This window comes from Gymnogyps californianus, chromosome 3 (assembly GCF_018139145.2).
Source record: "Gymnogyps californianus isolate 813 chromosome 3, ASM1813914v2, whole genome shotgun sequence".
NCBI lineage: Eukaryota > Metazoa > Chordata > Aves > Accipitriformes > Cathartidae > Gymnogyps > Gymnogyps californianus.
The window spans coordinates 127,368,579-127,381,544 of NC_059473.1; the positions used below are offsets into that span (position 1 = coordinate 127,368,579).

A 12,966-nucleotide genomic window follows, 5' to 3' on the forward strand; every position below is an offset into this window, starting at 1 on the left:
ATCTTCCTCCGCCGGCTAGGTCGGCCTAAAGCCCCCCCAACCCCCCCCCGACCCCGCGGCAGCACCGCCGGCACCGGCGCGGCACCGGGCAAAGCCGGGCACCGGGGCGGCTGGCGCGGGGAAAGCTGCTTTCGCATCCTTTGCTAGGCTGGCCTTAGGCTTGATTCCACGCACAGGGCTGGGGAGGGGGGGTGTCTTCCAAGTAGAGGTTTCACAAGCAGTTTAGTTTGCTAGCTAGCAGGAAGTTTAGATACTGGCAGAAATAAAGTTACTGCAGATTCCTCCAACATGATTATTATTACTTTTTTTTTTTGGTTTGGTTTGTTGTTGGTTTTTTTTTTTAGCATCTGCATCGACTCTTGTTGCTCACTCCTCCTCGGCTGGGCCTTGCACTCCACAACACAAAACAAAAGCCAAGCCACATGGTTAAAATTCATGGTTTTTATATGAACAGAAGTAGACCGTCTAGAAATATTTCAGTTTATTAACTCGGTAAGGAGAATACGAAACGGAGGTGGTAGCTAGTAGTACCAGCGAGTGGCCTGTTCTCTACCTGTTGGCTTGCAACGAACACAGCGTCTACAGAGGATCCCGAGGGATTTACACAGAGGGAGCCAAGCCCCTGGAAGCAAATAAAAAGCTCACGTTGAAAACAAGGATTATACAAAAAAAAAACCCAAACCCTTGATGTATATTTCTCCATTTTTCCCTTTTTGATAACGTTAGAAAGTGCAGGTTTAACCAAAAAGTAGCCGTACTCTATTTACAACGCTGACCGGCAGGCGCGGGACGTGAGAAACGCAAGGGTGCCGATTTATCCGCCAGCCCCCGCGTCCTGCCCGACCCCAAGAGCCACTCGACTGGGAAGGGTTAACACACACGGAGACAAAAATGCCAAAATACAGAGGAAAAGGGAGACACCTCGGTCAAGTTACTACACGGGAAGCCGTTCAAAACTAGAAGTTCAATGTTGTAACACCGTCATTTCATTAAAATCGAATCAGCGTTATTGACTACTTAATTATTTACCGGAGACAGTCCAAAACCCAAGCGGACAAGAGCGAGGCACAAGCTTGTCCAACTTTAAAGGAGAACGTGAGGCTTGGGGAGGAAGAAGCGTCTATTTAAAATATCTTTTTGTCCTTGGCCGGAGCAGCTCTCCTACGTGGTATTTTAAATGCAAGGCAAGTGAACGTACAAACGCTCCTGCAGACTGAACGCCCGATTCGGCAGGAGCACTCGACAAAGTCAGACTGGCAGTCCTTAACCCCCTTCCTTTACAGAAATGACGAGGCCACGCCATCGGTGACACCGGAGCCTGGCCGGGGCAACGCAGAAGGCGAGCTGGAAAAGCAAGTTAATCCCAGGGGGGGCTCAGCAGCCCTGCTGGGATCACCCGCCGCGTTCCCACAGCACGGGATTGAGAGCAAGACTGACCCAAGTACCAGTGACTCAGCTTTTAACACTGGAAAATGGAAAGTTTTCAGGGAGGTAATAAATTAAACTGCCAACTTTTTTTTTTTCCCCCTCCTTTCTTTCTTTCTTTTTTTTTTTTAACTCTAGTTTCACTCAGCCTTTTGCTAGGCTACCGCACAACTTGTTGGAGCGGCTAACAGTAAGAGAGAACTTAAAAGTTCATGTTAACTGCTGTCAGTTTGGGAATTGCATGTTATATTCATACACATAAAGTAGACAACCACATCACCCTCCATAGAAAACTAGTGCATGCAAATAACTCTTCCATATCATAAAACCCAACGGCTATGCAGGAGGAGAGAGAAGATATACTAGTGAACTGACATTGGCTAGAGGGAAATTAGTAGGTATCGTCAACATTTTTACCTTGAAAGCTAAATCAGTGCTTTGTATTAAATTTTTGGCAAACATACCACGTTGCCATCCTTTTAATTAACACATCACACCATGAAGAAATGCAAATAAAAGCAGCATGCAGGCAAAAAGGAAAGAGCTGCAAGTGAGGAAAAAAAAATGGCAGCAGGAACAGTTCTGAATGGCTAGATCACCAAAAAGGAGACACAGCAGATTAAATGCAGTATTTTTTTTTTTTTTGCACCACCCTTTGTCCTCGATGCATTACACGAACAATTACAGAAAGCAATCACAAAAGAGTTCAGTATTTTAAAATGGTCAAGTATGGATGGTATGTCTCCTGCACATGCTTCCACCAGAAGAAAAGAAAAGGAAAAAAGTGAAAACAAAAGTTCCTTTCCACATAAGGCACAGGACAAAATAAACCCCATTCACAGACTCAAGGCGAAAATGAGTGTTTTCCTGGCTCTTCTGCTGATGCATCTAGAGAACATGGTGACTCAAGCACATTATCCATGACAGAAAATTCCACTGTTGTACAAAATAAATTGTTAATTCTAACTTTTATTCTTATACAATTTGCAGAATAGAGTTGAATATGATTGCTATATGTTTTAATGTCAGGAGGAACAGGACTATAATACAACCAAAACGTAGTGGTAAGTTGAGCAGGTACATTAAAAAATGAAGTCACGGAGATGATTTTCCTATACATGTTGTTGAGAAAATTATAGTACGCAAGCTGTCCTAAACGGAATAACAAAGGGAGACAGGAGCTTGTTAAGATGAGGAACAAAACATTGGTTTAAGGTTAAAAACGGGCAGAGTGGTTTGTTTTGCAGCGAGAAAAAAGGGGCGGTGGATGGCGATTGGGGATATAGGAGAACGTTCAGCAACACTTGCTCTTCCAGCCTGTCACCCCACCTCCACTGCTGATATCTACATTTTCACTGTTGGGCTCTTTTACAGGGGTCTGCAATGAGACAAGTAAAAAGAGTTAGATGGCTCTTGAGATATTCTGAAATAAAGTATTCAGAGCTGAAGAGACAGCGGCTTACAAAAAGACATCACCAAATAATATTACGAATAAACTCTGGACAAAGAGCTCCACAGAAACGTAGGGAATCCTCCTCCCCCCTCCAGCAGAAGTACGCAAAACCAATTTAAGCGTTTTTTTGTTTGTTTTGTTTTAAATAAACAACTGGAAAGCTGGGAAAAAACCAAAAAACTTCTGAACTTGGACCACCCCAAAGTAAACTAAAACTATTTCTAGATCCTGCTCTTAGGACTGACACTTGGACTTTGGTGGAGTAAGTAAATCACAGCGTACAACTAACACAAGCTCAAGTTAAATTATGTGAACTAATGACCTTAAAAAACCACAGAGTAATTTATGGATAAAGAGGGGTTGTTCAAAAGCATCTGCCTTCCAGTTAACCAGGACACCAGTTTCCGAGGCAGTGGACAAAACAGGCTCATCTGCGTCATGGGATGTAAACTTGGTTAGACCAAAGCAAAAATCAAAGTCAAGTGGTTTTGATCAGATGCTAACATCTACTTTCAGCTGTTTAGAAACGAACCTAAATGTTCATGAGACTACTGCAGTTTGGTCTCTCTATTCCTTTTCTGATACTCTTTGTCACAGCCTTGCAAAAGCAAATCCCCCCCCTGCTCTTCAGATAAATACGCTGAGGCCCAAAATAAAAATTTAAAGGTCAAAAGGGTCAGTAAGACTTGCTAGCCTGACCTCCTGTTTACCAAAGGCCAGGGATTGTCATCCAGTTTCTCACATAAAGCTTGTCAAAAACCAATTAAGAAACAACTCAGAACTACAACGGCAAACCAGACGTTGTTGAGCAGATGTGTATTTAAAAGGGTCGTGAAAAGATTCACCATTGACCTTGCACTAAATTCCTAGCCAATTAACTCAGACGACATTATCAATAGCATGCATGCAGGAGAGCAGTGGAAGACAGTGATGAAGGCAGCCTCAACAGGAGGCAGTCCCTACCGCCAAGATGGAGCACAGAAAAAACACGCAGGGTCATTCATTTAGGAGCAAAAGCACATACGCTAGAGTTGGCCAACCCATGTCTCTTGAGCTCCACAGAGTTTCAGCGCTGGAGAGGCAGGACCTGACCGTAGGCAGGAACGTGCTAGCACAGGGGTTACTGCGTCAATCAAGCCCTTGGCTATGGGAGCACATCAGCTAACGGGAACCAGCCCTGGAGCCACCCACGTATCCAGCCCAGCTCAACCCCGCAACAAAACAGCGGCAGCCGATGCATTTTCTACTCATGAAAGGTATCAGGGACACAAGCATAGCAGTACCCTGTAGCTCTGGGCATACAAAGATTTGGGTACAGGCCACAGAAAAGACAACCATCTTTATGGTATGCTGTACGTTTCAGGAAGGGGAGCCAACCACCAGGATGAAGTGGGGATCCACGTTCTTCTCTCGGTTGCCATATAACCATCCAATAAATCTCCAACGAAATGCAGAGGCTGAGAGGGCTAATCACTGGAAACAAGGTAGGAAGTGACAGAGCTCCTTCATCTGTTCTATCAACCACACCTAAACTCTTCCCAACAGGCGCTTAAGAGTTTTTAGACAATGTTGTGTATTGATGGAGACGGTGGCAGGGAAAGGACAATTCTCTTCCACGCCAATTGGAATGTTTTAACTCCAAGCACGTGTACGACACAACCACGAGTTTAAGGGCCAAACAACTATGAGTTGGCTCTTTGATGTATACTGCTCTCTCTACATAGTAGCCCTACAATAACGAAACATCAAACAAGCTTCAGAAGCTTAGAAGCTTTAGATGTACAATACTCCTCCTTCAGGGACTCATTTGTCTTAGCTTGCCAAAGTCAAAAGCTGCAACAATTCAGGAAAACATCAAAAGCAACAGGAGCTGAAATTTTAAGGTGTTTTTTTTCCCCAAATGAATCCTGTAAGCACCTACCTTTCGAAGAATGTCTTCTGCTAATGTGAGGAATGCCTTCTCAATGTTTATATTTGCTTTTGCACTAGTTTCGAAAAACCTAATACCATGCTCCCTAGCAATCTAAACCAAAAAAGAAAGAAGGTGGTTAGCGTTACTGTAGAGTTATTCAACTGGTGCTGCTATAACTTCAGGGATTAGCGGCATTTATAAGCATGTAATACTCTTTCGGCCGTAGCAGGCATCAGAAGTACTAGCTAGGCAAAGTGTCACAGAAGACGATTCGGAACTTAATGATTCAGAAAAAGCAATTAAAGTGTATTAAATCACAAGTCAATGTCTGACATAAGACAACAGATACCATCCAAGCCTGTCACATGGTAACTTAACAAAGGATGCCTGAAAATTTTTAGTTATCAAAGAAAGCAGAAACTGCAGCTGAACTCCTTCCATTCATGGCAGTTGTTTGCAATGCAGCTTCTGAGAAAAGATTCCCTAGACTTACAAACCATTAGCAAACCCAGCTACCTCGTTCGTTCCCTGGCACATCCCGCTGTGGCATCTCAGCCACGTGGAGACGGCGGGAAGTCTTGGCACTGATTCGCTTACTTTGATAAGCAAGTTTTTGTCTGACACTTACCTGTTCGCCTTTTGCTTTAGGGACAACTCTTTTATCTTCCATGTCACACTTGTTTCCTAACAGCATCCTCTCCACATCTTCATTGGCATGCTAAAATGAGACAAGAGACAGGTTTACACATCTCCCCCAACAAGCAGTAAATATCTACTTCACTTTTGTATTTCCAAGCTGTTTGAAGTCCAGCATGGCGTTTACAGGCCTCGGTGTCCTGCACTTGCCTGAGTTGTAACAAAGACTGCTAGAAATCATTCTTCAGGCAGTGCCTTTAGACTAAATTGCTCATATAACCTGGAAGTGGAACGAGACAACAGCTACAGGTTTGACACAGCTCTATTGCCTTCCCAATGCCAGTTATTTTCCCCCTTCCTTTTTATTTCTGTAGTTTAAGCGTGAAGTCTTCCTTTCTGAAAAAGACTAAGTGCTGTTCTGCAACACAGATCCTTCTAGTTAATGACACCAGCCTACCAAATCTTCATTAGTTTGCATTCAGTGACATGGGACAGGAATCAGCTTCCTGCCTGGCATGTAGAGGTGTCAGCTTTTATGTGTGCTAGACAAGCACATCACAGAAGTGATGCCACAAAACGTGACAGGACAAGGGCAGCCCCGCATCTACAGCTGCCAACAACCAAGCTTCATGCACTGGAGCAGCTCTAGCTGACACTACTACTTTTTTGGGGTTTAAAGGGTCCTTTGCATAGTTTTATTGTAGACAGGTAAGTCTCCTTGACAACTGCAACTATGCTTTTAGCCACCGCAAAGCCAAGTAATGGGGAAGTTAGTAAAAAACCCTTTTGCCTGTGATTTTTTTTTTTTTAGAGGAGTTACTGAGTTAACTAACAAAGGGAAATTACAGCTCTCTAGCATCATGCTGTTGCTCTGATGTCGCAATCATCAGAGCAAGACCGCATGTCAGCTTTGTGCTTTAGCTCTATCTGCTAAGTACTTCACACAGATGTTGAGAAACTCACGCAGTGAAATGGAACGCAGACTGTATACCAAGCACACATAAACCAGGACATCGCAAAGGGAAAACTGAAGTGAGCGCCATCCTAATGCTCAGGATCCAAAGAAAAGCAGGACCACATACACAGGGAATCACCTTTGTAAGGCAAACACAAGTGCCACTGCTTTCTCAAGGAATGCTGAATGAGCAAAAATACCTTGGCTGTTCAGTTATCGAAGTACTGCCAATATCCATCATAGTAAGGAAAGAATATGCCAAAGATATCTACCAGGCTAGCAGAAAAGTTCCAGCAGCCACAGCACAAAGCATCACTTAAGTGGATAACTGAAGTACTTTGAAACCTGCCATGAGAAGCTTCTTGGAAAGCCTAATCTGAATTTACTTTCACTCCAACAGCCTTAATACTACTTTACGGTAGCATTACCAGTAGAACTACAGAGGCAAGAGATCCATGTACCCAGTACTCCTGCTTACAGTAACAACCCATTTCACACTCCTCAGGAGAATCGCCTCCATTTTTTTTTTCCTTCAGGTCACAAGGCGGAAGAGCAACCAGACGGCAAAGGTAGATTAAGATATCATGTAGAATAAGACCCTGAAAATGTTAACTTTTCATGCAGACACGCTAAACTGCTTACACAGCAACAGACTTCTTTCAAATACAGCCAGCCCCAACGTACAAAACTGTGCACTTGAGCAACTCAACTAATTCCTACTAGCCCAAAGCAAAAGTGCATGGCATAGTACACCTCTGCAGAACGTGTGAACTTTAAATAATTAAGTATTTAGCAAGGATGAAGGTGCAACTTCTCCAGGTTTCCTGGCTATTTCTAAATCAAGGCTTAGGCATCCTGTAGAAGAGCCTCCTTGCACAGAATAGCAATTCAGAAGAGCAGCTGGCTTACTGAAAATTCTCCTCCTTGAGACAATATCCTCGGCAATATTAACTCCTTGTAAAACCAAAGCACTTAGTTACTTCATGCACAACTATCATTTGCAATCCTGTACGTGAGTGGGTAACACCTGCCACACATTTTAGTGAGAAGCCTCAACACTGCATCCAGAACCTCAGAACATTGACTTCACTCGCCATTTCTGCAAACACACTCCGTTAGTGAGCTTGTCCATAATAAAAAAAGCTTCCTAAGGTGTCAAACATCCCTTATAAAACTGCAGTAACCATGCAGCCTTCACAATGCACCTGAAATGAGCTGCAGAGGTTTGTGTGACACAGATTTAAAGACATGAGGTCAGCAAACATGCTCGCTTCTCAGACACAGTGGTATGAATCACATCCACTACTCAACTTCCTGGATACTACTGAATTTTTTAAACAAAGCAACTGCAGAATCTAAAGGCCTTGGTTTCAAGTTTACATTCAACTCGTCGCTGAGTCTCTTCCTGTGCTGCCTTACTTCCCTGCCCCCCGCTTCTGTACCCACCAAAATGCATACCTTTCCATAAACAGTACAGTTTCCCATTTATCATGCTAGGAAATTAAAGTTCCAATATCACATTTTTGCTCTGGAAGAACCTTTCACCAGCTTCAATGCTTCAACTAGCAATGCCTGACAGCACCCATCTGCTGACGCTCAATTCTACAGGGCCGTCTTCATGCTTTCTAGGAAAATAATTGTCGTGGTTTAACCCCAGCCAGCAGCCAAGCACCACGCAGCCGCTCCCTCACTCCCCGTCCCCGGTGGGATGGGGAGGAGAATCAGGAAAGGCGGCAGAACTCGTGGGTTGAGATAAGAACAGTTTAACAACTAAAGTAAAATATAATACTAACAGTAATAATGAAATATAATAATAGTAATGAAAAGGAATATAACAAAAAAGGGGGGGGGGAACCCAGTGGTGCACAATGCAATTGCTCACCACCCGCTGACCGATGCCCGAGCAGCGATCCGCCCCTCCCAGCCAACTCCCCCCTGTTTATATACTGGGCATGACGTTCCATGGTATGGAAGAGCCCTTTGGCTAGCTCAGGTAGATCTGGATTGGCAGCATAAGGGTGAATTATTTCTGGCTCGGTGGGCCCACGACACCTTGTCCTGGTTTTGGCACGGCATTGAGTGGGTGTATCACATCCCCTGTCATGCACCAGCCTCTGGGAAAATCGAGCGACACGATGGATTGTTAAAGACTACATTGAGAGCAATGGGTGGTGGGACCTTCAAACATTGGGATACACATCTAGCAAAGGCCACCTGGTTAGTCAACACTAGAGGATCTGTCAATCGAGCTGGCCCTGCCCAATCAGAACTTTTACGTGCTGTAGAAGGGGATAAAGTTCCTGTAGTCCACCCTTTCTATGCATACTGGCAGAGTTTTTGTACTCAGAAAAACTTTGCTTGGAAAGAGAATATGACAAAACTGAGTGAAGTGCAGTAGCAATGGAACCAGGACTGACTTCAGCATGCAACAATCCAACACCACACACCATCCTCCTGCTGCGCCCAATGTCACCCGCCCGCCGCACCACACCGAAGCCCAATCCAGTTCTGCCGACTGAGCGGACTTTGCATCATCCCTCCTGCCCAGACAGACTGTTACGACAGATGGAGCCCAAAGTCATGGACTGAATGAACTCAACAGACATTGGACAGAGATGGCCCATAGACCGCGGGAATGATATCTGTGTGTATATATATTAAAAGACAGGAAAAGTGATGGTGATTAATTGGAAATGTATCAGAAAGCATGGGATCTGGGCATAATGTAAATGGTATAGAATAAGGGGTGGATATTGTCCTGGAATTAACAGAGTTAACTTTCTTCCTAGTAGCTGGTACAGTGCTGTGTTTTGGATTTAGTGTGAGAATAATGTTGATAACACGCTGATGTTTTAGTTGTTGCTAAGTAGCGCTTATCCTAAGTGAAGGACTTTTCAGTTTCCCCTGCTCTGCCAGCAAGCAGGTGTGCAAGGAGCTGGGAGGGAGCACGGCCGGGGCAGCTGACCCCAACTAGCCAAAGGGGTATTCCATACCATGGAACGTCATGCCCAGTATATAAACTGGGGGGAGTTGGCCAGGAGGGGCGGATCGCTGCTCAGGCATCGGTCAGCGGGTGGTGAGCAATTGCATTGTGCATCACTGGGTGTTTTTCCTTCCCCCCACTCCTTTTTTTTGTTATATTCCTTTTCATTACTATTATTATTATTATATTTCATTATTATTACTGTTAATATTATATTTTACTTTAGTTATTAAACTGCTCTTATCTCAACCCACGAGTTCTGCCTTCTTTCCCAATTCTCCTCGCCATGCCAGCGGGAGCAGGGCGGGGAGACAGATGGGGAGTGAGGGAGTGGCTGTGTGGCACTTGGCTGCTGACTGGGGTTAAACCACGACAATAATGAAGCTGGAAAATCCAAACATTTATTCAATTTGGGAACAGCATAACAAAAGCAAGAACTAACAGATGTGCTGCTCTCTAACATCTCAGAACGCGTGGACAATGAACTCTTGGGGATCCAGGCACTGAATGTTTCCACATCAGTTTCTTCTGCTTCACTTGACCTTGCTTGAAATTTTACCAGCCTCCTTGTTTGGTACTCCTCTAACAAGGACAAAAATCAGCTATGCAGGTTTGAGTAGTTTGCTAACATTCAACAACAGCTATTTGCCATCCTACCTGCAGCCGCCATGATAAACTTGCAAATATTTCATGACATCAATTTTGAGGGAGCGGAGGTGGTCATATTTAATTATCTTTGAGGATTCACATAGTCGTCCTTATAAAATAGGTTGGTCCTAGAAGTGACATATTCTATAGCTACTCTACAGCTTATGGCTTAGTGTTGCTCCTCTGCACACCACCTTGTGGTGGCAGCTCCTCCTGAAGACTGCAACTCCCACTTACTGGAAGATGTATTCCTTACCTCTAAGTGTTCTCCAGCACAGAAACAAAGTTTGCTCATGTATGAATTTGACATTTTAGGACACCACTAGCCCCTGCGATCCTTCATACCATTGTTGAAGGGAGAGTTGAGGGAGGGAACATAGGACAGCCGAAGAACAGCACACAAACCCCTGTGTTAATTTACACCTTCTGCCAGGGTAGAAGCAGAAGGTGCAATCCAGAAGCTGAGTTCTGTGAGATTCATCACATGCTCTATAGGTCACAAACAAACAGCTCAATTCCGGGATCTTACAAACATTACTCACCTCATCTATGTTTCTGAGCCACTTGCTGATGTTTTCAAAGCTCTTGGCATTGGTGATGTCATATACTAGCATGATCCCCATGGCACCTCTGTAATAGGAGGTGGTGATGGTGTGAAATCGTTCCTGCCCTGCTGTGTCCCTGCAGAAAACAGACAAGAGTACACATCAGAGGCAAGCTCTGAAGAAACCAACATGGTATATCTATCAGACAAGTGTGCGATGGCCCAGCACGTGCTCTATTGCACCACTACCGAGGGATGTGCAATGTTTTCGAAGGGTGGTAGGACACACTCCAGTGTGCAGCAGCAGCAGCTTCAAGGCAGGCCCACTCCCTCCCAGATGTAGCTGAACACTCAGAGAACAAAAAGGGCAAGCTTCAGTAAGCCAGGCTCATGAGGGTACAGAAACTCTGGTTTGAAGTTTCTCTTCTGGATTTTACTTTAAAGGGGATTGTTTTTTTAAAAACACATTTCAGAGTCAACTATGACAGAGACAAAAAACACTGGACCGCTTAACTGGGCTTACACGACTAAGGTGGCAGAAGATGAAGCTATCTGTGGAACAGCAAAATGGTGAACAGCAAAGTGGTAGGTTGCAGTAGGTCTTCCAGTATCTTACCACAATAAATAAACCCAATATCAAATCATGGTAGAAGTCTGTTAATTTTAAACTTTGTATTTTTATTGACAACTTGAAACTTGCACCCAAAAGGAGAAACTTTTATTGCCAAGTCTCATATCGCAGGGAAGTGTCTCAAAGACTTCTGTCCTCGGTGGAAGCCAGTAACAGACAGCACAAAAACAGGAGCAAGAAATGCTCTACCAACATTTCAACAGGACTGTCAGCTCCACGGCACAAACCCAGCTGACTCAGTACTCAAGTTTCTGTAGGAAGTTCCCAAACATTGTAGGTTGTTTACCAGTGCTGCTGTCAAAGTCAGGAGAGACAGGAACCGTGACCAGCGATGACTTGACCAAACTATCCAGTCAACACCACCATGATGCCTGAGAAGATCCCTTTCCATTTCAGCAGCTGCTCAGCAGCCACGAAGACGATCACTCAACATTTTCTGGAACTCAGACTTAACACTGAGAGGAATTTTGTTTTCAGATCAGTTTTATAAAGCTTTAACTTGATCTTACAAATGTATATTCCTGAAATTTTTTATCAAAGTGTATGAAAAATAAATCTAGGAGATGTACTGTAAGATTAAATTGTTGATTTCTATAAGCAATCTGCTGAAAACTGATCATGCAAGATTAATGACAGTATTTATCTTCCCATCTCATTCTGAGACCTTTGATGGAATGCATGAGATTTGGTTAAAAAAACCTGCATGCCATTGAGAATTAGGAGTTAACTGCATATTCTACAGTGTCTTTCAGAGGACATAAACCTAACAGATTACATGTTTACAGACAGTTTTCAGTGACTCTATTCACATAAGAAGGACATGGACCTGTTGGAGCGGGGCCAGAGGAGGCCACGAAGATGATCCGAGGGCTGGAGCACCTCTGCTATGAGGACAGGCTGAGAGAGTTGGGGTTGTTCAGCCTGGAGAAGAGAAGGCTCCAGGGAGACCTTCTTGCGGCCTGCCAGTACTTAAAGGGGGCTTCTAAGAAAGATGGGGACAGACTTTTTAGCACAGCCTGTAGCGATAGGACAAGGGGTGATGGTTTTAAACTAAAGGAGGGGAGATTCAGACTAGATAGAAGGAAGAAATTGTTTACACTGAGGGTGGTGAGGCACTGGCACAGGTTGCCCAGAGAGGTGGGAGATGCCCCATCCCTGGAAACATTCCAGGTCAGGTTGGACGGGGCTCTGAGCAACCTGATCTAGTTGAAGATGTCCCTGCTCATCACAGGGGGGTTGGACCAGATGACCTTTAAAGGTCGCTTCCAACTCAAACCATTCTGTCATTCTATGACAAGGTAGAATCAAAGGTGTCTCCAAATTTAAGCTGGACTAAATTGAGATTACACATTTCCTAACCGCCTTCAGAAAGGCGCAGTGTTCCTCCCCAACCCACAGACCCACATTTACTTGCTCACAAACCAGTAACCTCAGAAAAGATGATGGACTGCAGCTGAACTAATTCAACTCATTTCCCTCTCAACTGTTCCTGAGGTCACAGCAAATGCCTTGGCAGAACATGGACACCACCAGGCACTGAGTCCCGTGACAACTCAGCTCTTCCCACTGCCCCATCACCTACACTCGAACCAACAAATGCTGACCATAGTTGCCAAATCAATTTGTTTAAGCACACATCAGATTTCTGGCAAAGTATCAGTTGGCAAATGGGGAGTAAATGAAAAGCCTTGAAATCGAAAGATGCCATGGAGGAAAAGTTCCTGAGATGCAGGGGAGAAGCACTACAAAGTTTCTTCTCAAAGAGTCTTATCGGCTCTG

At 44.3% G+C, this 12,966-nt stretch overlaps 1 protein-coding gene across 1 annotated transcript in view; it reads right to left on the reverse strand.

Annotated features, from left to right (window-relative positions):
- Positions 1–466: 466 nt before the first annotated feature.
- Positions 467–12,966, reverse strand: part of RAB10 (RAB10, member RAS oncogene family) — a 49,712-nt gene continuing 37,212 nt past the window's right edge. The window contains exons 3-6 of the mRNA XM_050893176.1: positions 10,555–10,693; positions 5,419–5,508; positions 4,800–4,901; positions 467–2,803 (exon numbers count right to left, since the gene is read on the reverse strand). Coding sequence (XP_050749133.1) covers positions 2,720–2,803; positions 4,800–4,901; positions 5,419–5,508; positions 10,555–10,693 — 415 coding nt within the window. The 3' untranslated portion in view covers positions 467–2,719. The remainder of the gene's footprint in view (positions 2,804–4,799; positions 4,902–5,418; positions 5,509–10,554; positions 10,694–12,966) is intronic.